General features: G+C 46.0%; 3 protein-coding genes and 2 long non-coding RNA genes across 13 annotated transcripts; 3 read left to right on the top strand and 2 right to left on the bottom strand.

The window, feature by feature from the left end:
• Positions 1 to 1,309: 1,309 nt before the first annotated feature.
• LOC100827164 (heavy metal-associated isoprenylated plant protein 9) lies at positions 1,310 to 4,086 on the top strand. Of its 3 annotated transcripts, none has more exons than XM_024460162.1 (4): positions 1,310 to 1,546; positions 1,638 to 1,888; positions 2,008 to 2,083; positions 3,568 to 4,086. In XM_024460162.1, the coding sequence occupies exons 2-4, from the start codon at positions 1,682 to 1,684 to the stop codon at positions 3,717 to 3,719; spliced, it is 435 nt and encodes a 144-aa protein (XP_024315930.1). In that variant the 5' UTR covers positions 1,310 to 1,546; positions 1,638 to 1,681; the 3' UTR covers positions 3,720 to 4,086. The 3 variants fall into 3 exon arrangements, with proteins under 3 accessions (XP_024315930.1, XP_010232249.1, XP_003569696.1); XM_010233947.3 differs by having other exon boundaries at positions 1,310 to 1,492; positions 1,604 to 1,888; XM_003569648.4 differs by having other exon boundaries at positions 1,310 to 1,888.
• A 2,719-nt stretch (positions 4,087 to 6,805) lies between these two features.
• On the bottom strand, positions 6,806 to 8,080 carry LOC106866101. Its single transcript, XR_001406032.2, has 3 exons — positions 7,869 to 8,080; positions 7,545 to 7,759; positions 6,806 to 6,865 (listed from the first exon to the last, which is right to left on the bottom strand). It is a non-coding gene; the product is annotated as an uncharacterized LOC106866101 (long non-coding RNA).
• A 3,551-nt stretch (positions 8,081 to 11,631) lies between these two features.
• Positions 11,632 to 15,486, top strand: LOC100827268 (fe-S cluster assembly factor HCF101, chloroplastic). Its single transcript, XM_010233949.3, has 15 exons — positions 11,632 to 11,800; positions 11,910 to 12,014; positions 12,190 to 12,332; positions 12,423 to 12,473; positions 12,794 to 12,949; positions 13,023 to 13,166; positions 13,246 to 13,388; positions 13,542 to 13,611; positions 13,697 to 13,792; positions 13,893 to 13,982; positions 14,079 to 14,132; positions 14,209 to 14,332; positions 14,562 to 14,686; positions 14,931 to 15,053; positions 15,198 to 15,486. Exons 1-15 carry the CDS (start codon positions 11,719 to 11,721, stop codon positions 15,279 to 15,281), a joined length of 1,590 nt encoding a protein of 529 aa, XP_010232251.1. The 5' UTR covers positions 11,632 to 11,718; the 3' UTR covers positions 15,282 to 15,486.
• LOC112270925 lies at positions 15,226 to 17,438 on the bottom strand. The gene is made up of 3 exons (XR_002963564.1): positions 17,284 to 17,438; positions 16,318 to 16,548; positions 15,226 to 16,126 (listed from the first exon to the last, which is right to left on the bottom strand). It is a non-coding gene; the product is annotated as an uncharacterized LOC112270925 (long non-coding RNA).
• LOC100827478 (GDSL esterase/lipase At4g10955) lies at positions 16,435 to 18,502 on the top strand. Of its 7 annotated transcripts, none has more exons than XM_014898755.2 (4): positions 16,435 to 16,563; positions 16,679 to 16,796; positions 16,966 to 17,077; positions 17,314 to 18,502. In XM_014898755.2, the coding sequence occupies exons 3-4, from the start codon at positions 17,007 to 17,009 to the stop codon at positions 18,287 to 18,289; spliced, it is 1,047 nt and encodes a 348-aa protein (XP_014754241.1). In that variant the 5' UTR covers positions 16,435 to 16,563; positions 16,679 to 16,796; positions 16,966 to 17,006; the 3' UTR covers positions 18,290 to 18,502. The 7 variants fall into 7 exon arrangements, with proteins under 7 accessions (XP_014754241.1, XP_014754239.1, XP_014754242.1 ...); XM_014898756.2 differs by having other exon boundaries at positions 16,438 to 16,563; positions 16,709 to 16,796; XM_024459588.1 differs by having other exon boundaries at positions 16,439 to 16,563; positions 16,682 to 16,796.
• Positions 18,503 to 19,589: the final 1,087 nt, after the last annotated feature.

A 19,589-nucleotide genomic window follows, 5' to 3' on the forward strand; every position in this document is an offset into this window, starting at 1 on the left:
CCAATGGCCACCACCCATGAACCTTTCAGATAGTAGATGCACACATTAGCGTGTCAAAAAAATCGCGGTGGCCCACCAATAGATTCCGTCCGGCCACCGTTCACCGAAGATGGAAGCGATTAGCTACGGACATGACGGATTAATCAATCAATTGCAGTTCCCATGTCCTAACCGGATGGACCCCTATCGGGATCTTGTCAAACCTAGTCGATGCGCATTATGCTAGCTTTCGGCAAGTAGAAAGGTGACGACAACACACGATGGTAGCGATGGTAGTTTTACTTTTTAGTTTCATGCACTAGCCTGAAGCTGGCAAGGAAATGTGAACTTGCGAAGCATCTGCAGACTGGGATTTTCATTTGGAGAATGTCGAAGGATTATTTTGTAAAGTCTTTTTTTATCATAGGATTCAAATCTACAGGTTCCTATGAAATGCATTCCTTCACCCTCAGTTTCACATGGGAACTCAACATGAGCTCAAAAACTCATTTTATGTTGCGAAATTAGGTGTTGGACACTCCAACATCATCGCAGATAATACTCCCCGTTCGGTAATAGATAATGATGAGACGATGTTAATGACGGAGCTCGACCGAAGCCTACATCTCCGGGAGCCGTTGTTCCTCCCTTTTGTATTAAATCAACATAATACAAGCACATCAACAAATCCGCCGAGGACTCTAACAACGTCTCTGCGATCGTGCCTCGTAGCGCCGGTCTACATGAGCAAACTGATATATGATTTGTCAAATTTGCATAGGTATAGAATTATACATGCAATTGGCAAGGGTTCGGTCCTAAAAGGACGAGAGCCGCTGTGGCAAGCGTCAATTGAAGGTGACCTGAGCGCGTTTTATATTAATTCTCTAGCCTTGTTTAAACATTGAGTTGTCCTTTCGTCGGCGCAAGGGAAAAGCTAACGGATATGGTTTTATATGGTAATAATAGTCGCCGCCTTGCTTGTATACGCCATTCTCCAGCTTACGTTGACACACACACATATTCCCCACCGGAGGAAAAGGAATGAATATGTACCGGTCACTGTTGTACACAAGTGAAGACACGTATATGTGGCAATCTGTAAATCTTGTCGTCTATCTTGCCACTTTTCCATGTTTTGAGTTGCTTGTATATGCATACTAGTTAAGCACTAACCAAAGGCCGGCCTCTGGTTGGCATGTATGATTGGTTGTGTTCTATTCTATGGTTATGCTTTCAGCTCAAGGTGTGTGTATCCATCCATGCATGGCCATCGCGATGTGTGTTATCAACTGAATGATTCCACGAGGGCTGGCACCAATAGGCAAGCACATTGTCACATGGAGAGCTTACCAGCTTATTGTCTCCTTGTCAAACCGGTGCATGACTCTGTCTTGCACCCAAACAAAAGCTACAATTGTATTTCTCGGGAGTTGCTTCAGACTTTTGAGCAATAGCTAGCTCACTTCAATACTATATATTCTCCTCCGTTGCCTCATTCCAAGTGCTTTTGGTAGGTCTATTAGCTCACCTCGCGTACTTGTCTCTTCTCACGCAAAGCTAAAAGGTAGCGCCTTCCTTTTCCATATGCTCTTCTTCTTGAAAGGGTGTTTGCACTTTGCAGTGTGCTTTTAATCTTCAGAGGACCTTCACTTCAGAGTTCAGAGAGTGTCCAGAGAGTCCAGAGGGAGTTCAGAGGGACATGGGGAGGATGCTAGGCCTGGACAAGGTCCTGGATTGCTTCCCCCTTGCCCTGTGTGCGAACACTTGTGTGTGCATACATTCCGTTGAAGATGAGGATGAGGAGAACGAGGGCAGGGCCTTGGTGAGCGCTCAGCTGGATGAGCTGGTGAAGCTCAAGGATTTCGCCGGTGGGGCCAAGACTCTTGCCTTCCATCTAGAGCCAAAGGTAAATATAATTAACACCCGTTAATTCTCTGCGAGACCTCTGGCAAGGCTGCGGAACATGTGGGCACACTGTTACCCGGCCACTCCCATAATATCCATCTCTGTTGAATCGTGATGCAGACAGTGGAGCTCAGGGTGTCCATGCACTGTTATGGGTGTGCCAGGAAAGTTCAGAAACACATCTCCAAGATGGAAGGTACGTACGTATGAGAACCGATCCTTCCTTTAAATCCTTTTGGGGGCGGTGTTCAGATTCTTTTGATAGTGCCTAGTGCTAAAAGTATACGTACAATCATGCTGCGCCACTGGTTATCATGATAAAGTTCATGTTCTTTTACTGCCAAGCATCAAATTGCATCACTTATCCTTTCCTTGATTATCTCATTCTATTGCTTGTGAACTCAGACGAAACACAACAATTCTTCTTCTTATTCTAGGCTAGAACAACAATAGTTCTTCTTACCTTAGTACAGTATATAGTTTTCTCTGGGGTTGCGGGATATGGTACTGACGGGAAAAGCTGAAATGGTGGTTCTTTCTTCTCTTCAGCATCTCCTCAACCTGTTAATACTTCACGCATATCCAAGTTTGCATTTCTTATTAATTATTTATACAGAAAACAGGGAGTCTGTATTCCTTACTGTGTTATAGTTAAGCGGAGCATTAGTATCTCTAGGATCTCGAAGTGATCAACGACTGTCAAGTGGCACGAATCTATGGAATGGATAATTTTTCAACGTAGAGTAGAGTAGCCACCACATGCGCGTCCTCCTGGGGATGCGAGCATCGCATCGTCTCAGAGAGGCCAGAAAGTCCAGAAGCATTTGGAGCAGAGATAAGACACGCCCTGTCACTCTGTCAGACATAGGAAGAAAAAAAAAATGCGCCAAGGCATGTTGACCTCTGCGCACCCCCGACCATTTTCAAAGTTTCAGTATACTCACCCCCAAAGACCTGTACTGCTAGCTCTTGTACCCTCGTTGCTGGGTTAATGTCGATCAGTAAACGCGGCCACGGAGTATTACTGTTGTGCCGGCATCTTACAGGTCATTGTAGCAGCGCCGGTGGGCATCGATCCTGAATTCCTGATCTGCTCTTGTGAGTTGGCTCTCGTGTCGTTTTGGTCCCGCTGGTAGGCAACCAGCTGAAGCTGATACATGGATCGCATTCTCGTTTTTGCATGCATGCTTCGGCACATCCGCACATGTTCGTACCGAGCACATGTGCAGGGGCAAGGGCTGCCTGCCTTTTCTGGAAACATGTTTAGGTGGCATAGCCAGTCGGTGGCCAAGATTTGGTCGATAATTGAGTTTGCCGAGCATTAGTACCACCACATTCATCTTACGTACGGCGCATTGTCGCAGCAAGAAAAGGAGCAAAAGAAAATGATTTCGTTGCACTGTTACTCCCAGTGGTAGGGCGCTCCCACATGCAACGAACACAGATTTGAGCGTTTCTTAGAAAATGTCATCCACACACACTCTCCTCTGGCTTGCTCTATTACTACTCTTAGAGCAAGCTAGAAAATTGAGTAGCGAGTAACTATACTAGCTTAGAGAGCACAACTTCTGCATGGCGCATTTGCCATTTTTCTCCAAGTAATTAGTTCAGTGACAATTCTTCTAACCCAGGAGTCGTGCAATCATCATAATCCTTTATTTCTTTCTTGTGTGTGTGCAGGCGTTTTGTCGTTCGAGGTAGATTTGGAGAACAAGAAGGTGGTTGTGACCGGGGACATCACGCCCTACGAGGTGCTGCAGAGCGTCTCCAAGGTGACCAAGTTTGCAGAGCTGCTGGTGGCTCCCAAATCCTCCCCAACTCCAAGTAGATGATGGCAGGCCGATTGTTGATAGGTGGATGACATCTCCCCAACTCCGGCTGCTGATTGGGGTCTTGGATCACGCGCAAGGCAGACATGCCTAGCTAGCGGCATCACAAGCACGGGAAGGGAAAAAACTGCAACTAGTGGGAAGCAGGGGAGGGAGATCGAAGGGATGGATGGCTGTCTAGTCTGTCGTTCAGCCTGCCCATCTATACGTGCGTGCGTGCAAATACGATAGATCGAGTATGGGGCCGGTATGTTTTGACGCTTGTACTAGTACACAACCAAACATGTCACCTTGGATTCTCATTCTATGCGGAGATCAGTCAAACAAAGTGTACGGCGAATAAAATACACGCACGGTCCCTTAACTTGAAGACCACGTGCCATTTGGTTCTCGAACTTAGATTTTGTGTGTTTTCAGGAACTAAAGTACCTTAAGTGACTACTATACGATCCTTTTATACACCTATACGCGTGCTAAGGGGTATCTTTTAATCTGAACCATCAATTAACCAACGGCTTAGATCTGCCCGTGCTTCTTTCTCTCTGACAGCCGGGGCCCACCTGTCAGTCGTCTTCCACCTCCAACATCCAGTAGCGTGTCTTCTATGCCTCCTGTGCGTGGAGCCATGGAGAGCGGTGGTTTGGTTCGGTTCGGCAAAGAGGAGTGGAGTGGCTGGAGAAGAAGGCTGCGACCATCCCAGGCATCGTCGGCAAAGAGGAGGCATCCCAGGCACACGGGCGGCCAGAGGCGCGGCCAGAGACGCGGGTGGCCAGGGGCGCGGGCGGCGGCGCGTGGCCAGAGACGCGGGAAGCTAGGGGCGCAAGCGGGCGGCGCCGCGCGGCTAGGGGCGTGCAGCCACAGGCGCGGGTGGGCGGCCACCATGGAGTCCGACGAGCTCCGGCTAGGGCCGGAGGGGGCGCGGGAGAAGGGATGGCCACGGGCGGGCGGCGGCGAGCGGCCAGGGGCGCGGGCTAGCGGGGGCGAGCGGCGGCGTGGCCTGTGGAGGTCGGCCAGGGCTCGGCCAAGAGGAAGGGCGGCCTCCTGACAGGCGGACCCCGTGTGTCAGAGAGAGAAACGCAGGCAGATCTAAACCGTTGGTTAATTGACGGTCCAGATTAGAAGATACCACTTCGCGCAGGGTATAGAGGTAACTTTAATTCCTAAAAACGTCCAAAATCTAAGTTAGAGGACCAAATAGCACATGCTCTTCAAGTTAAAGGACCGCGGATGCATTTTACTCGTGTATGGTGCCCGAACACAGAGAGCTGGTGGGGCCAGCAACCTTCGTGCTCACGACAAATCGCGCCCATCCTGGTATAGAGCGACGCACAGCCCACGAAGCCCAGTTGATCCGTTCGAGCATGCGAAAGAAGCTCGTGCGTCTGCATCGGGTTCTTTCGCTTCATTGGTGTGAGTTCGCTCGCTGCCTGATATGGACATGATCACCATGGATACGACCATTACAACCCTAATTGTTGGAGTATTCAATAACAATTATAATCAGGTGAATTCAATTATTAAATGTGTTCAATATATTATTTGCAAAGAGGCGGAGCTACTATCTTGTTTGATCTTATTATGTAGGCATCTTAATGAACTCTAAAGTCCAAAGTGAAAATGAAGTGTGATAGCCTGCAAAGAGAGATTCAAAGGGAAGCCTATCAAGTCTACTTTCCAACAAATTGAAGCGACCGCCCCCGTACACGGGTTCGATCTCTATGCTTTTAGTGCTAGTCCTTGGATCAACTCGCTAGCACACACGGTTTCAAGATGTAATATTATAGAACAAAGGTCTCAATATTACAACGCATCATCCAGAAATTAAAAGTACTTACAAACTCGCATAACCTCATGGGTTAGCTGGAAATAAAACAATTGTTTAGCAGCGGAAAACGGAAGATACAAGGGCTACATCAACACCACAGTGAGAGCGTGTTGGAATATAGGTCCGTAACCCAAACAAGCAGAACGTACTCTTACTCTTCGTTGGAGCTTCCTGCATCATTAAACGATGCAGCCACTAGGGTCAATATATTGAATGTATTGGCAAGATCACTAGGAGTTATATCAGAAACTACCAAGTATATGCATAATGTGGCATAGTGGGGTTCAAGGCTATTTGCATATAAGCTTAATTGTTTAATCCTATCTTTTAATCAAATAGAATTTTATTACTATTGGACATGGGGTAGACACACCCATACTCCTATTAAACTAAGGACATTAGTAGACACATCAATGTTCCTAAACCCAAGTTTAAACCATTCATTTTATTAAGAAATTAGAATGATTGAGACTTTCCTTACAGCTCCACATCCGGTTGCTCAAAATTTGTCCATTACCGGGGACACGGCTAAGTACTTAGTTTTGAAACTCTCGAAAGTTTGTACACATTCCCCACACGAAACCGACAGGTTAATCCCTTGCTGTCCTCAGGTTAGAGTAGCAACAGCGTCGATTACGAGATTTCCAGAGGTAATTCCCTAAACCACGAGAGAATCACGCTTCCCCTACACATTCTACCTCAGTACAATTTCTCAGGTCTAGGTTCATACAACTTACTCTTGTCTCGCCAGAGCCCATATAGCATTGTGGTTGTACTGGAAGCTACTAAATAGGAAATTAGTCCAGTCTCGGTTACCCCAGGTGGCATTCCACAGTTGCAACGTAGGCGCTCCCCGAATCCACGGGAGAGACGTCCATGGACGATCCCTTCCCGAATCCACGGAAAGTCGACTCAGAGGGACCCATAGAAATGGACCTGACGCCGCTAATCCTCAAAATCCTCAAAGCAGCCCACTCAGGATGGTTCATTGAATTAATTGTTTTGCCTTATTTTAATAAAACATTTCATATCTCCATAGGCATAACAATAACATAATGTAGTAATTTCCCCCACGATACTACCATAGCCTAGCATTCAACTACAATCGATGGCAATTTGGTAGCAAGGTAATGGAGAGGGTAAACTATACTGCCTGGGATTTTATAGCTAGCATAGAGGTACGAGTAATATTCCTAATGCATCTAATAAAACAACTAGTGCATAGTAAAAATTATTTGGGAAATGATCAAAGTGAACTTGCCTTGTCCAAGGTTGTGGTTGTTCTCGCACTCTTCGCAACAACAAGGTTCACAATCCAAACAGTCTAAAATAAAAAAATGCACACACACAATAAACATGCCATTCAATACAAAAACATGCTATGAAAAGCTTCTCAAAATATTTGTTTAGTTTCTGTCTTGAAAAGCTTCTCAAAATATTTGGACAGATTAATCCAATAATAAGGAGGTAATTACTATGCATGAAACAAGAATGGGCTTTAATTAAAAACCTATTTGATTTTTTGTAAAGCATAGAGCAAGGTTAAATTTGTGTGGCATTATCATTTGCAAAATAATTTCCCTTCTGGTCCAATGGACAGAGAGCATACTCAAATAATTTTTCAGCAAGCTAACATGCTCAAAACTAGTTTGAAATAATTCGTTTGAATAATAAACCATAATTAAGCATTCTGTAATTTTCTTCTGGTTAAGTTGTTCAAAGTTAAAATTAAACTATGCCAAAAGATTCTACAGGTTGCGAGGATTTCATAAAGGTATAAAACTTCAAATTTGGTCAAACGGTTTAAAAGATATGATGGTTTGAAGTTTCAGGGGCTTTTCTGCAAAGTTGCTTTTTAATTCGGCCGAGAAATATGATTAAAATTTATTTGACACGTGGCAAGATCTCATAGGACGGTACCAGTTCGTTAGGGTTTTAACGTGGGCCGTTGGATTGAGATCCGACGGTGAAGAGAGGGGAGGGCTCACTGGCGGTGCACTCACCTGAGATGAGGAAGATGGCGGCGGCGGCGGCTCGGGCGGCTTCGGCGCGGCGGCGACGGAGCTTGGTTCGGCTCGGGGAAGAAGGGAATCGGGGCGGCTCGGCGAGGCGCTTCCGGCGCTGGCGGCGGCTTCTCCCGGGGACGCGCGGACACGTGGCTAGGACGAGGTTGAGCGGCGGCCGGCGACGACGGGCTCGGGCGGCGACGGCGTCCGGTCTGCGGTCGTCCAAAACCGAAAGCAAGCGTGTCACAAGGTGCGGGAGAGAGAGAGAGAGAGAGAGAGAGAGAGAGGAGGATGCGGGGGTCGGTGGCGCGAGAATCTCACCGGAGCGGCGGCAGAAACCGATTCCGGCGAGATGGATGCGAAATCGGGCGTGGATGTTGGGGAAAAAGAGAGAGAGAGGGGTATGGGTTTCGGGGTGATGCGCTCAAGTGCGAGAGTGGGGCTTCATGCGCGGAGAAATCGCGAGGAATTCGTGGCCGTTTCGGACGCGCGCGTGGCCGGAAGAAACGGGGCAGTTGTTGAGGAAGACGATGACTGACAATGCGGGGCCCGCATGGCAGAGACAGGGCGACTCGAGCGCGCGGCCGGGCTGGCTCGGTCCGGTTCGGTCGCGCGGCCGGTTAACAGCCCGGTTCGGCCCATTTGGCCGGGCCGGCCTGGGTTCTTTTTTTCTTCTTTTCCTTTTTCTTTTTCCATTTTCTGTTTTTGAACACCAAAATTGATTCAAAGTTCCAAATCACTCCAAATAAATTTTCACAAAAATTGTAAAATCATATTTTCATATGATCTATATTTTGGGACAAGAATTCTCTCAAAATAAAATATTTAAAAATACCTTTACCTATAAAATTATCCTTTAAGGCCTTTTAGACTATCAAAATAATTTGTTTTTTCAAAACAATTTTAAAAGCCAAATTATGGGATAGCTATATATATGCATTAAATCCCTTTTTATGCCAAAACCCTCATGGGTCAAAATGCAATTTACCAAAAGCAAGAAAAGAGCCAGATTCAAATAAAGCACTTTTGCTAAAGGGGTTTCTAGGTTAACTTTAGGGTTTTAAGTGTAATTAAATGCAAGGATGGCACGATGATTATGAAATGCAATACACATGGAGAGTTTGAAAATTTGAAATGTTACGCAAATCAAACGACACATGATTCGGAGCTTGCTAGAGAAACATATCACGAATTAAAGTTGAATCCGATTCGGGTCCGAGCTGTCAGGAGACCCGAATTTGTTTTAATCACCCAGGCCGCATCCAGAGTCTAAATCAAGCAAATAAGTACTTGTTGGAAAGGTAATTATAATACCTTTCCAACGGATCCGGCCCCACAAGGATATTCGACGCGTGCTGACCGTGACGGACAAAACAAACTGACGGATCTGTTTTTCTGTTTCCTAAAGAGTTGTAGTTTGTTAGGAAAGTTAGAAATAGAGTTGGATTTCGGCCTCCTTACTTAAGGTGGAAGAAAATCTCTCTCCCTACTCCTTTATATACCCCACGAGCCCCCCCTAAGGAGCCTTGGGTTTTGTTTAGTTAAAAGTTAGCCATCTCTGCAACTTCGTGTAATCGTGTGTGTTGGCTAGACCACCTGCTTTACCGCTTTCGGAACCCCAACTTATCGTCCCGTTGAGACATTGGTTCGATATAGTATATTCGCAATTTTAGATTGCATCTGCTATTTATCTTGTTCTTACTTGTTCTTCGATCGCTTGCAGAAATAAGGACCTTCGTGGTCAGGTTGATCGTGCCCCCGCGTGATCAATAACCCTCTGAAGTTGGTGTATCGATTGTTAAGGCGCTGCCTCCTAGGCCGTAGTCGGATCGTCAACGTCATCTCGTACCCAAATCGAGAGTTACCAATCTCATCGAAAGATCGGACCACCCCGGACTCATATCACCGCCATTGTGCAGAAAAAAGCTCGCATTTTTCCCTAAAAAAGACTATTATTTTAGTTTAACCAAATAAAGAACGTCAGCTCGTTATAATTTAGGTAAAACCTATGGGCTAGATAACGGGCAGCTGTCAGATCCAACCAGTGAGTGAAGACCAAATCGTATGTTTTCACCCTAAACAAAATGGTGTTCAAGCTGCATGCCATCCACCGCATGACTCATGGTCCAGCTTGGAACCCCCCACAGTGTCCTTCAGAACTAGCCACCTATGGCCATCTTCGAAACTCATCCCGAGTATGCACCAACGCATGCAAGTTCAACCTCCGATCGTACAAGATCGATGGTCTTTCACCTCGCGAGAGTTACGTGCCACGGGCTGCCATCGGGATCCATTGATCGGGATTTACTCGTGGACGCACCATCAACGTGTCGTGGGTCGCTAAGAGCAATTCCAAGAGACCCCTAAATTTCATCCCCAAATCTCAACTCTTTTTAGCAGATTTCTCAAATCCAGGCTCGTACACCGGCCAGCAGGGGCAGGCTGGTCGACGGAACAGGCCCCCCCCAAAATACTTAAGTACTAGGAATACTAATAGTTTCCTTAATTAATTTCTCTCCTTAATACTCCACTGAATGAATAGAAGGCCCAATGGCTCATGTAAGCAGGCAGGAAAAGAAAAATGGTCACACGACAGATCAATTAGCCCACTACATGTATTGCACGCTCCTAGCCTTGTAGTATGTATGCTGGCGCCCGACGTTTCGGTTCCAACTTCTGTGCTCCCAATCCAAGGCAATCGCCAATTGATTCATCTCCTTCCTGGTGTCTAACCTCTTCCGCTGCTTGCGAGCAGTACTACTCCGTAGTATATGGTTTAGTACTAACTGTCGCAATAAGTAGTAGCATATCTGGAAGTCGTATAATTAAATGAAAATTCATTTTTTTGTTATCGGTAAACAAAATTTTAGGGCCTCATTTTAGATTTCGCACAGGGGCCTCAATCTAGGTGTGGCCCTGCCCAAATCTCATCCTCTATAATTCACTTGTCTATATTATATTCATATCTTCCAGCCGATTTCCTAAACTTAAAAATATTTCAAATGAGTTGATTTGAAATCGTATATTTGAAACGCATATAATTGAAATAAAAATGTTTTATTTTATTCATAATTAATTATTTAAGTACACAAATAACATAAATAGTATACAAATATGATTAATGCAATTTCATCAATGGTATACAAATATCATTTCTATTTGTACAGAATTTTGCTGCAATTTGCAATGTCATATGCAAGAATGATAAAAATTGCACTGCATTCTCATCTCTTCGTCTCATTTTCCCAATCCCAACACGGCCGCACCACCTATTTCTCACAATCCCCTGCCCGAGCACCATGCCCAGTCTCCAGCGCCGCCGGGCACCTGCGCCCCCCTTGCGCACTGCCTCTGGCCGACCCGGGCACCCGGTCGACTCCTCCCCTCTGCATCCCGGCCGGCCACCTGCGCCCCTCTTCCCTCCTCCCCTGCGCCTCTCTCCGCCATGCCCAGCACTCAGCGCCGCTGCTCGCCCCAGCCCAACACCCCGTCGCCAGCCCCCACTCGCCCCAGCCAGCGCCGCCGGCCCCTTCCCACTTCTCTCAGATCCGGGTGCCTCTCCACTCGTGCAAAGCAGACAGAGGAGGCGGAGGAAGAAGATGGCGCATGTACATGGACGGAGGGGACGAATGCAGGGGACGGAGATCTCCGGCTCGGTAGTTGGGGATGGGAGAAGTCAAATGTTTTGATATTTTACAAAGGTCATAAAAAAAAATGCTAATATCTATAATATCAAAATAATACGAAGATATATATATAATGATGATTCAATAAAGCTTATTTGAAGTTGCAGACAATTAGTAGGATAAATTTTCAGGGACTGGTAATTGCACGCGCCCGTCTCTACGCGTGAAATGGGAGAAATCTGTGCGGGAGCCGGGAGAAGCCAGTGAGAGAGACGCAAAGGGATCTCTCATCTCTCTGCGTGTGAGCGTTCCTGCCGTGAGTGCCCCGTGCGGCCGTGCCAGCAGGGAGTGGACACCCGCCGCGGAAGAGGACCCTCGAAGATTTTCCAGCTGCTTTGTAATAATACAGGAGCCTACCCGTCAGTGTGCAGTGTTTACTGCTCTCCGACTAATCCTTAAATCCACGAGGCAACCAAATCCACACAACCAACGGCCCAAAACGACCACTCCCTTGCACACGCCCCTCGCCGGCGGAGAAGGCGGCAATGCGGACCCTCCACGCCGCGCCCGCCTCCTTCATCGTGCCGCCCGCTCACCACCTCGTCTCCTCGACTCCAACCCCAAGAGGTCGCTCTCCTTTCCCGTGGTTCGATGGATGGTGTCTAGGTTCTGGCGAAGCGTACCCGGTCGAGCTCTCGTGGGTGGGCAGCTAACTCTATCCCGTTCTTCCATGCAGGTGCGCTGCCTTCTGCCGAGGCGACTATCCAGTCCCATGCCCGGTTCCCCTTGTCGCCCCGCGTGGCACGGCGCCGGCGGTGCGCGAGAGCCGCGTTGCCCAGCGGTAACTCCAAATCCTCCCGCGAATTCATGTTCAGCACTCAGCAGCGTCAGAAACTCAGAATCCATGGGGACTATGAATTTATGGACCGCCCTGTGCTTATTGCTGGGTCTAATTATGATTGCTGCCATAGTAACTATGTGTGTGTTTGTGTGTTGCCGTCTGTTAATTTCCCTAGCTGGTACGGCGGCGGCGACAGTGGACGATGCAAAGAGGGACGTGCTCATAGCGCTCTCCCAGATTATCGATCCTGACTTCGGGACAGACATCGTCTCGTGTGGGTTTGTCAAGGATTTGGAGATCAGCGAGGCGTTAGAGGAGGTACGTAAAGGCTAGCACTTGATCGAATGAGATGCGATCCAGATTAACTGCCATTGCCTGAATTTTATCATTACTTGGACTGTGCCTCAGGTCTCGTTTCGTCTGGAACTGACGACCCCTGCGTGCCCAGTCAAGGACATGGTGAGCGCTGTTACTCTGTTCAGTTATCTCTGCAGAATTATTTGCTCTCTGATCATTTTATGGCAAGAGAGGAGCTTAAAAGTTTTTCCTAGATGAGAGCTAAAAAGATTTAACAATACTCATGTAAGCTATGCTTCTATTGCGATGGATCATGGATGGGTAGAGGTGGAATTTTTAAAAAAAAACTGTGTATCTGTTATCTAAAAGCATTGTGCTCTACAATTACAAACAAGATCTTTTGTTGTTGCGTGTAACAACATTGATTGCATTATCATTTCCAACCAGTGACTTTGGCAACACCCTGAATTTCTGTTGTGCAGTTTGAAGAAAAGGCAAATGAGGTTGTTGCAGCCCTTCCATGGGTCAAGAAGGTCAATGTTACAATGTCTGCACAACCCGCACAACCGGTATATGCAGGGGATCTCCCAGAAGGACTACAGAAAATTTCAAACATCATAGCAGTTTCAAGCTGCAAGGCAAGACTTGATACTCATGTACATGTATCACAGGATATTTAAGTCCTTTTAGGTACTAACTTTACATTTCTAGGGAGGAGTTGGAAAATCTACAGTTGCTGTAAATCTTGCTTATACCTTAGCTGGTATGGGGGCCAGGGTTGGAATTTTCGATGCTGATGTCTTCGGTCCAAGCTTGCCAACTATGGTTTCTCCTGAGAATCGGCTGCTAGTGGTGGTAAGCCTGGTTGATGAATCTTATGTTAACATGGAATTTAGTGTTTGCACTAATAATGGTAAACAGACTTACCCTTTAGAACCCAGAAAGCAAAAGTATTCTTCCGACCGAGTATTTGGGCGTCAAATTGGTGTCCTTTGGCTTTGCCGGGCAAGGAAGAGCGATCATGCGGGGTCCAATGGTTTCAGGAGTCATTAATCAGCTGTTGACCACCACTGACTGGTATGTGGTATGCAAAGCTAATAGTTGATGCCTGTCTAAAGCCATCAGATGCACATAATAAGATGGCATGTTAATCAGTTACAACTATATTCCCAATAGTTTTCTTGCTTATCTGGTGATAAAAGAGCTTGACATGTTGTTTATTGCGTAAAGGGGTGAACTGGACTACCTTGTCATTGATATGCCTCCTGGAACAGGGGATATACACTTAACACTCTGTCAGGTGGTTCTTCTTTGCTGTGCAATGTAAAGTGAATCATACTTGAAATTTGAAAGCATCTCAAAGTATAACATGTCTGAAACACCAGGTAGCTCCGCTGACTGCAGCTGTAATTGTTACCACCCCTCAGAAGCTGGCTTTCATTGATGTTGCAAAGGGTGTCAGGATGTTTTCCAAGCTGAAGGTGTATAGTCTTGCACAAGATGATACATGAATTGTCTAATCTGCCAGAGTGCCAAGTCTTCTTGTATCGACTTATTTATGTGTACTCTTTTGTTGTCAAGGTTCCATGTGTTGCAGTTGTTGAGAACATGTGCTACTTTGATGCTGACGAAAAACGCTACTACCCATTTGGGCAAGGTTCTGGAGCTCAGGCAAGAAAAAAATCACATTTTTCGCATTGACTAATATTTTATAGAAAATTTCTCTTGGATAGCTATTGAGTTTCAAGGATGCAATCACACTCTCAGGTTGTGCAGCAGTTTGGAATACCTCACCTCTTTGATTTGCCAATAAGGCCAACTGTAAGTTAAAAAAAAATCCTATCTGCTTACACTTTGCTAAACACAGAGTGGAAATTACAGTTTGGTAGTTTTACAGCTTTCAGCTTCTGGAGATACTGGAATTCCTGAAGTAGTGGCTGATCCCCAAGGAGATGTTGCCAAGACATTTCAGAATCTTGGAGTATGTGTTGTTCAACAATGTGCTAAAATTAGGCAACAAGGTAGTTAACAGCTCCCAACTTATAGCCTAAACTTCTATAAAAAAAACTTATAGCCGGAAAGATGAAAGAAGTATTTGGAAGTGAAATAATATACTCATGTATTTGCACTAACTTGACATGGAAAAGAAAGCATAAGAAATTGTTGGTGCAGCTTTGTTCTGCATATACATTGCAGAAAAAACATGTTTCTCCTTTAGTAGTGCTAAAATTCTTGTTTTCCTTTTGTCAGTTTCAACAGCAGTGTCCTACGATAGATCAATTAGAGCAATCAGAGTGAAAGTACCAGATTCCGAGGAAGAGTTCTTGTTGCACCCAGCAACAGTCAGACGGAACGACCGATCTGCTCAAAGTGTGGTGTGTATTCCTTTCATTATGCAATATGTAGATATATAGTTCTAACACCAGTTCTTAAGTATCTCAATCAAAGTGTCTGTGTATTCATGTCATGAATGGTACCTACTTGTAAGCTTGACCATTGTTCACAGAACGATGACTCAGAGTCCATTGTTCTCTTTTCAGAAAACTAAGTCATGCATGGCGTTTTTCTTCTCCTCCGGAGACCTTTTTCCCATGCATACTAAGTAGTTCTTGTCTGCAGGACGAATGGACTGGTGAGCAGAAAGTACAATATGGCGATATACCAGAAGACATCGAGCCGGAAGAGATACGGCCGATGGGAAATTATGCAGTTTCTATAACTTGGCCTGATGGATTTAGTCAGGTATTCTGACACAATAATGTAGATTCATCCCCTCTTAATGCTACACTGAAAATACAAGATTCATCTAGATGATACTTAACATATTTCTGAAGAAAATGGCAAACATGCAAGACCTAAAATGCATATGCATCTGATGCTTTGCAGATAGCACCTTATGATCAACTGGATATGCTTGAGCGGTTAGTGGATGTTCCTCGTCCAGCAACACCTGCAGTAGTCTCTTCATGATACAAGTAGAGGTAATGTTCGCCATCAAGGAACAAGAAAAAAGGACTTCAGACACAATATGCTGAAGGAGTTTCTAGGCCTACAGAGAATTTTGTGTGATTACTGTAACAATGTACAAAGTGCAAGGGTTATTCAAATAAACACACTTCTTCTTACCTTCAGATCACTTGTGTGCTCTGAAATCTCAAACAATGTGTTCAACATATGCTGCTCTGTCCATTACAGTTCTTTTTTCCTTGGTAAGGAAATGCAGGACCGCTCACTACTTTTTAAACTAGTAAATAAAGTTTGGCCAAGGGCCAAGACCACTAAAACCCAATCAACATGCAGACTAATCCCAAAAACACGACCCTGAGCTGTCTGCCAACACCAGGTTAAAAATAAAAAGTTCGGCACCTCCTTGTAGGTTAGTCCGTTTTCCCGTGAAGACGAAGCGGTTTCTCTCCTTTCAAATGTTTCCACACAACTTAGATTAAGTGGCCGCTATGGAAGTGAGGTGTGACATTGGAAGACAAAGGACGGGGTGTTAGAATATGCAATACTTTTACTTTGACACATTATCATCTCTCTCAGCTCTCGATCCAGAGCTTTTAAAAGAAGAAACAATGATTTAGCACATCATTATGTGACCACCAGCACCTTTCAAGACCTTCGAACAGTATGAGTTCTAAAAGGAATCGAAGCTGTAAATCCTCATGGTTATTGTAAGGGAAATGTAAACAATAGAGGATAGAAAGTAGAAACAATGATGACAAAGGATAGAAGGGGAAATAAAAAGGTGTCATCACCGCCCTCACCAATGTGTGTGCGCGTGATTGTGAGCGTTTGCGTCTGGACTGTGTTTCCTAAAAAGTAAATAAAAATGTGCAGTTATTTTGCTTCACGAAAACATTAATTGTTCACCGTCAGCAAGATGTCTCTTCCCATAATTTGAGTATTTCTTAAAATAACCAGTCCAAAAATTTGCAGCCTACCATTAATTGTACTCACATAAATGAGGCGCAAGCTATGCGAAAACATTAATTGTAGTACTCACCTACTTGCTGTTTCAGGGATAATAAGACGCAAATGAAGCTAATGTTGTGCAAATCTGCGTGAGATGTAGTGTGTGCCTTATTATTTAAGCAACTTGTACTACGACCCCCCGTACAGAGGGAAAGACTTCATGCTCCTCCTCAGGTCTTCTCCCCACCTCTTCTTCAAGTGCCATTTCTTAACTTCTCCAGCCTGAGTCAGCCACAACAAAAATATTACCCAGATCCTGCAGCTGTAGCGACCATCGGTTAGATGCTCAAGTTTATCGCCCAATCAATCTTTTTAAACTATTTCAGAATCTTATTCCTTCTTTGCAGACTTGAAAGTTGTATGTTGACGTTGACAAATTTGGCTAATTGCAGCAGTATGACAGAGTATGAAATCCATTTCAGAGTGCAAAGTGCAATAAGGAAGAGGGTGTCACAGAGCAGGATCTGATGTTGAAGAATAGCGAAATATGTTGAAGAAGGAATTTCTTTGGTAATCTTCTAGCTCCTTCCATTTTGACACCGTTTCTCACACTTTGGTTCCACTGAAATCTGTTTGCTGTATCATGGATTCATGTCGCACTTTCAAATCTCGGATCCAGTGTTGACCATGAGACATGAGTTGACGGTTTACATGCATATTTCTCCAATTTGTTGTGTAGAGCAACCTTCTGGCAGATTAATCGCGGGACAGGGAAAAAAGATGGGCAAAATGTCGTCACAGAAGGACCTCTTTGAGGTTTCAGGACCAAACTATTTGACATATGTGAACTGGTAAGTTATCGACTCATCTTTCTAGTTGATTTGAATCTAGAATTCTCTGTACCGATTGGCACTCAGATTAGTTTTCCACTTTCTGATTTCTATTCCATGGCTGAAAGCAACTAGGCATAAAAGGTTCATGATTTTGCTATGGTTTATGAGACGAGCCAATCAAGAGAAAACGGGAACCAGCAGTGACAATTGGAACTGATCACTACCTTTGCTGTTTGATGCTTTGCTCCGGGCAGGAACTGCCCGCACCACCGGCGATCCGTCATGGCGAGCCTAGTCCAAGGCGTCTACGTCCTGGAGCGCGACCGGCAGTGGAACCGGCAGGGCCCCGACGCCCGCGCGCCGGCATGGTGGAAGTTCTTCCACTTCGAGCTGCGGGAGGCGCTCGTGGACGCCGCCGATTCCTCCATCTTCGGCGCGGTCTACGCGTTCCAGCCGCCGTACCACCTCGCCGACCCCGCGGCGACGGCCGGCGCGCCGCACTACGTCGTCGCCTTTCGAGGAACCATCACCAAGAAGGGGTCGGCGTACAGGGACCTCGAGCTCGACCTCCAGCTCGTCCGCAACGGCCTCGAGCACACCTCCCGCTTCCGCGCCGCGATGCAGACCATCCACAACGTCGTGGCGTGGGCGGGCGCTGGGCATGGCCGGGTCTGGCTTGCCGGCCACTCGTTGGGGTCCGCCATCTCGACCCTCGGCGGCAAGGCCATGGCCAGGGCAGGCGTCGTCCTCACCACGTTCCTCTTCAACGCGCCGTTCCTGTCGGCGCCGGTGGAGAAGATCCCGCACAAGGGGATGAAGCAGGGGATCCGCATCGCGAAAAGCTTCGTGACCGCCGGGGTGGCCACCGTCCTGCAGAAGGGGACCGGCGGCGGCGAGGACGCCTTCGCGGCGTTGGCGCGGTGGGTGCCGCACGTGCTGGTGAACCCAGCGGATCCCATCAGCGCGGAGTACGTGGGGTACTTTGGCCACCGGAAGAAGATGGAGGACATCGGCGCGGGCGCCGTCGGGAGGCTGGCGACGAGGAACTCGGTCAGGGACCTGCTGCTGGGCATCGGCAAGGCGGGTGGCTGCGAGCCGCTCCACCTATTCCCTTCGGCCGTCCTGACGGTGAACCGCGGCCCGTCGCCGGACTTCAAGACGGCGCATGGGATCCACCAGTGGTGGAGTCCGGACTTGGCCCTGGAGTGCAGCGCCTATTCCTACGCTTGATCAGTAGATCATCGATATGGGGTGGAACGGCGAAAATTCTTTTCAGGTCTCGTGGAACGCTCGAACTTAGGTATCCAAATAATTGCTTGCCAAGATCTTAATAGAAGTAGAGAAAATATCTTAATTAAATATTTCACATTTCTGTTTTATTAAATACAGTTTTGATATATCTATTTTTTCTGATTTTTAGTTAAAACTAAGTTGATTTCTCAATCATCGGATTTGGTTTGTGTTTTAAGATTCCGGACAGATGATGAAAATAGGGAGACTGAGACGCTAATCGGGAAAGTGTAGGGAGCGGACGTTCGATCCTTAGACTTACGACGCGACGGAGCAAAGTTGCCACCCTCGTAGAACTAAAGTTGTTGTCGCCGCCACCGATTAAAGTTGTTATCCTCGTAGAACTAAAGTTGTTACTTAAAAAGGGATAAGTTGCCATTGCTGCTCCATTAAAGTTACGTGCGGAACATGGTTATTACGATTATATATATGTCACCATGTTTTATGAGAGATGTTACCGATGAACACATGCCTCATTTACCGACATTGAAAAACTTATGCATTTTTTCTTCGAAATACTGTAAAGGAAACTCTTACAACATAATTGTGATCATCAGGATTTGAACCCTGATGGATGGAGTCATACACTCACAACTCCACCATCACACCAAGAGATGTATGTCAAAAAAAAACTTATGCAATTGCAAGTTTGTAACCTCGTGTTTTGTTCTTCTAAGATTGCTTAAGCGGAACTACCATCAACCTATATAACCTTGAGTCACCCCTTGAGAAAACATTGTCGTCTATAATTATCTACATTTGGAGGCAAACAAAATTTTAACTTGCTAGTGGACGTCATCAGGTCAGGTAAATTATAGCCTAACCAGTTGAGTCAAGACATCATCCTATATAATCTACCATGGTCCCTCGAAAAGAAATCCACTATCTTCCGGTCATCATGCCATATACACTATTAGGGTGACACTGTCACACCGAAGTTCATATCCCTGTCGTTGCAACGATGTGAAACACATGTGTGATGAAAGGAGAGACAAAACCGAGTGTTGGCAACTAGGTGTCGTGTGAATTAGTTCTATGATGCAAGGACCATGGTCGGTTTATGTGTCGTTGGTGCTTTGTCACGGTTCAGGCCCAACGGCGTGGCATGCATGTGAGTTTAAGAGGTTGTGTCTTGGGGCGGTCTTCAGATTTAGATGTTGGGTGGTGATGTGCGGTCAGGACATACAACCCTGATAATGACTACTCATTCATCAGCTTGTAGGTATATTGTGATGGCTTC

The sequence above is a fragment of the Brachypodium distachyon genome, chromosome 2 (assembly GCF_000005505.3).
Source record: "Brachypodium distachyon strain Bd21 chromosome 2, Brachypodium_distachyon_v3.0, whole genome shotgun sequence".
Lineage (NCBI taxonomy): Eukaryota > Viridiplantae > Streptophyta > Magnoliopsida > Poales > Poaceae > Brachypodium > Brachypodium distachyon.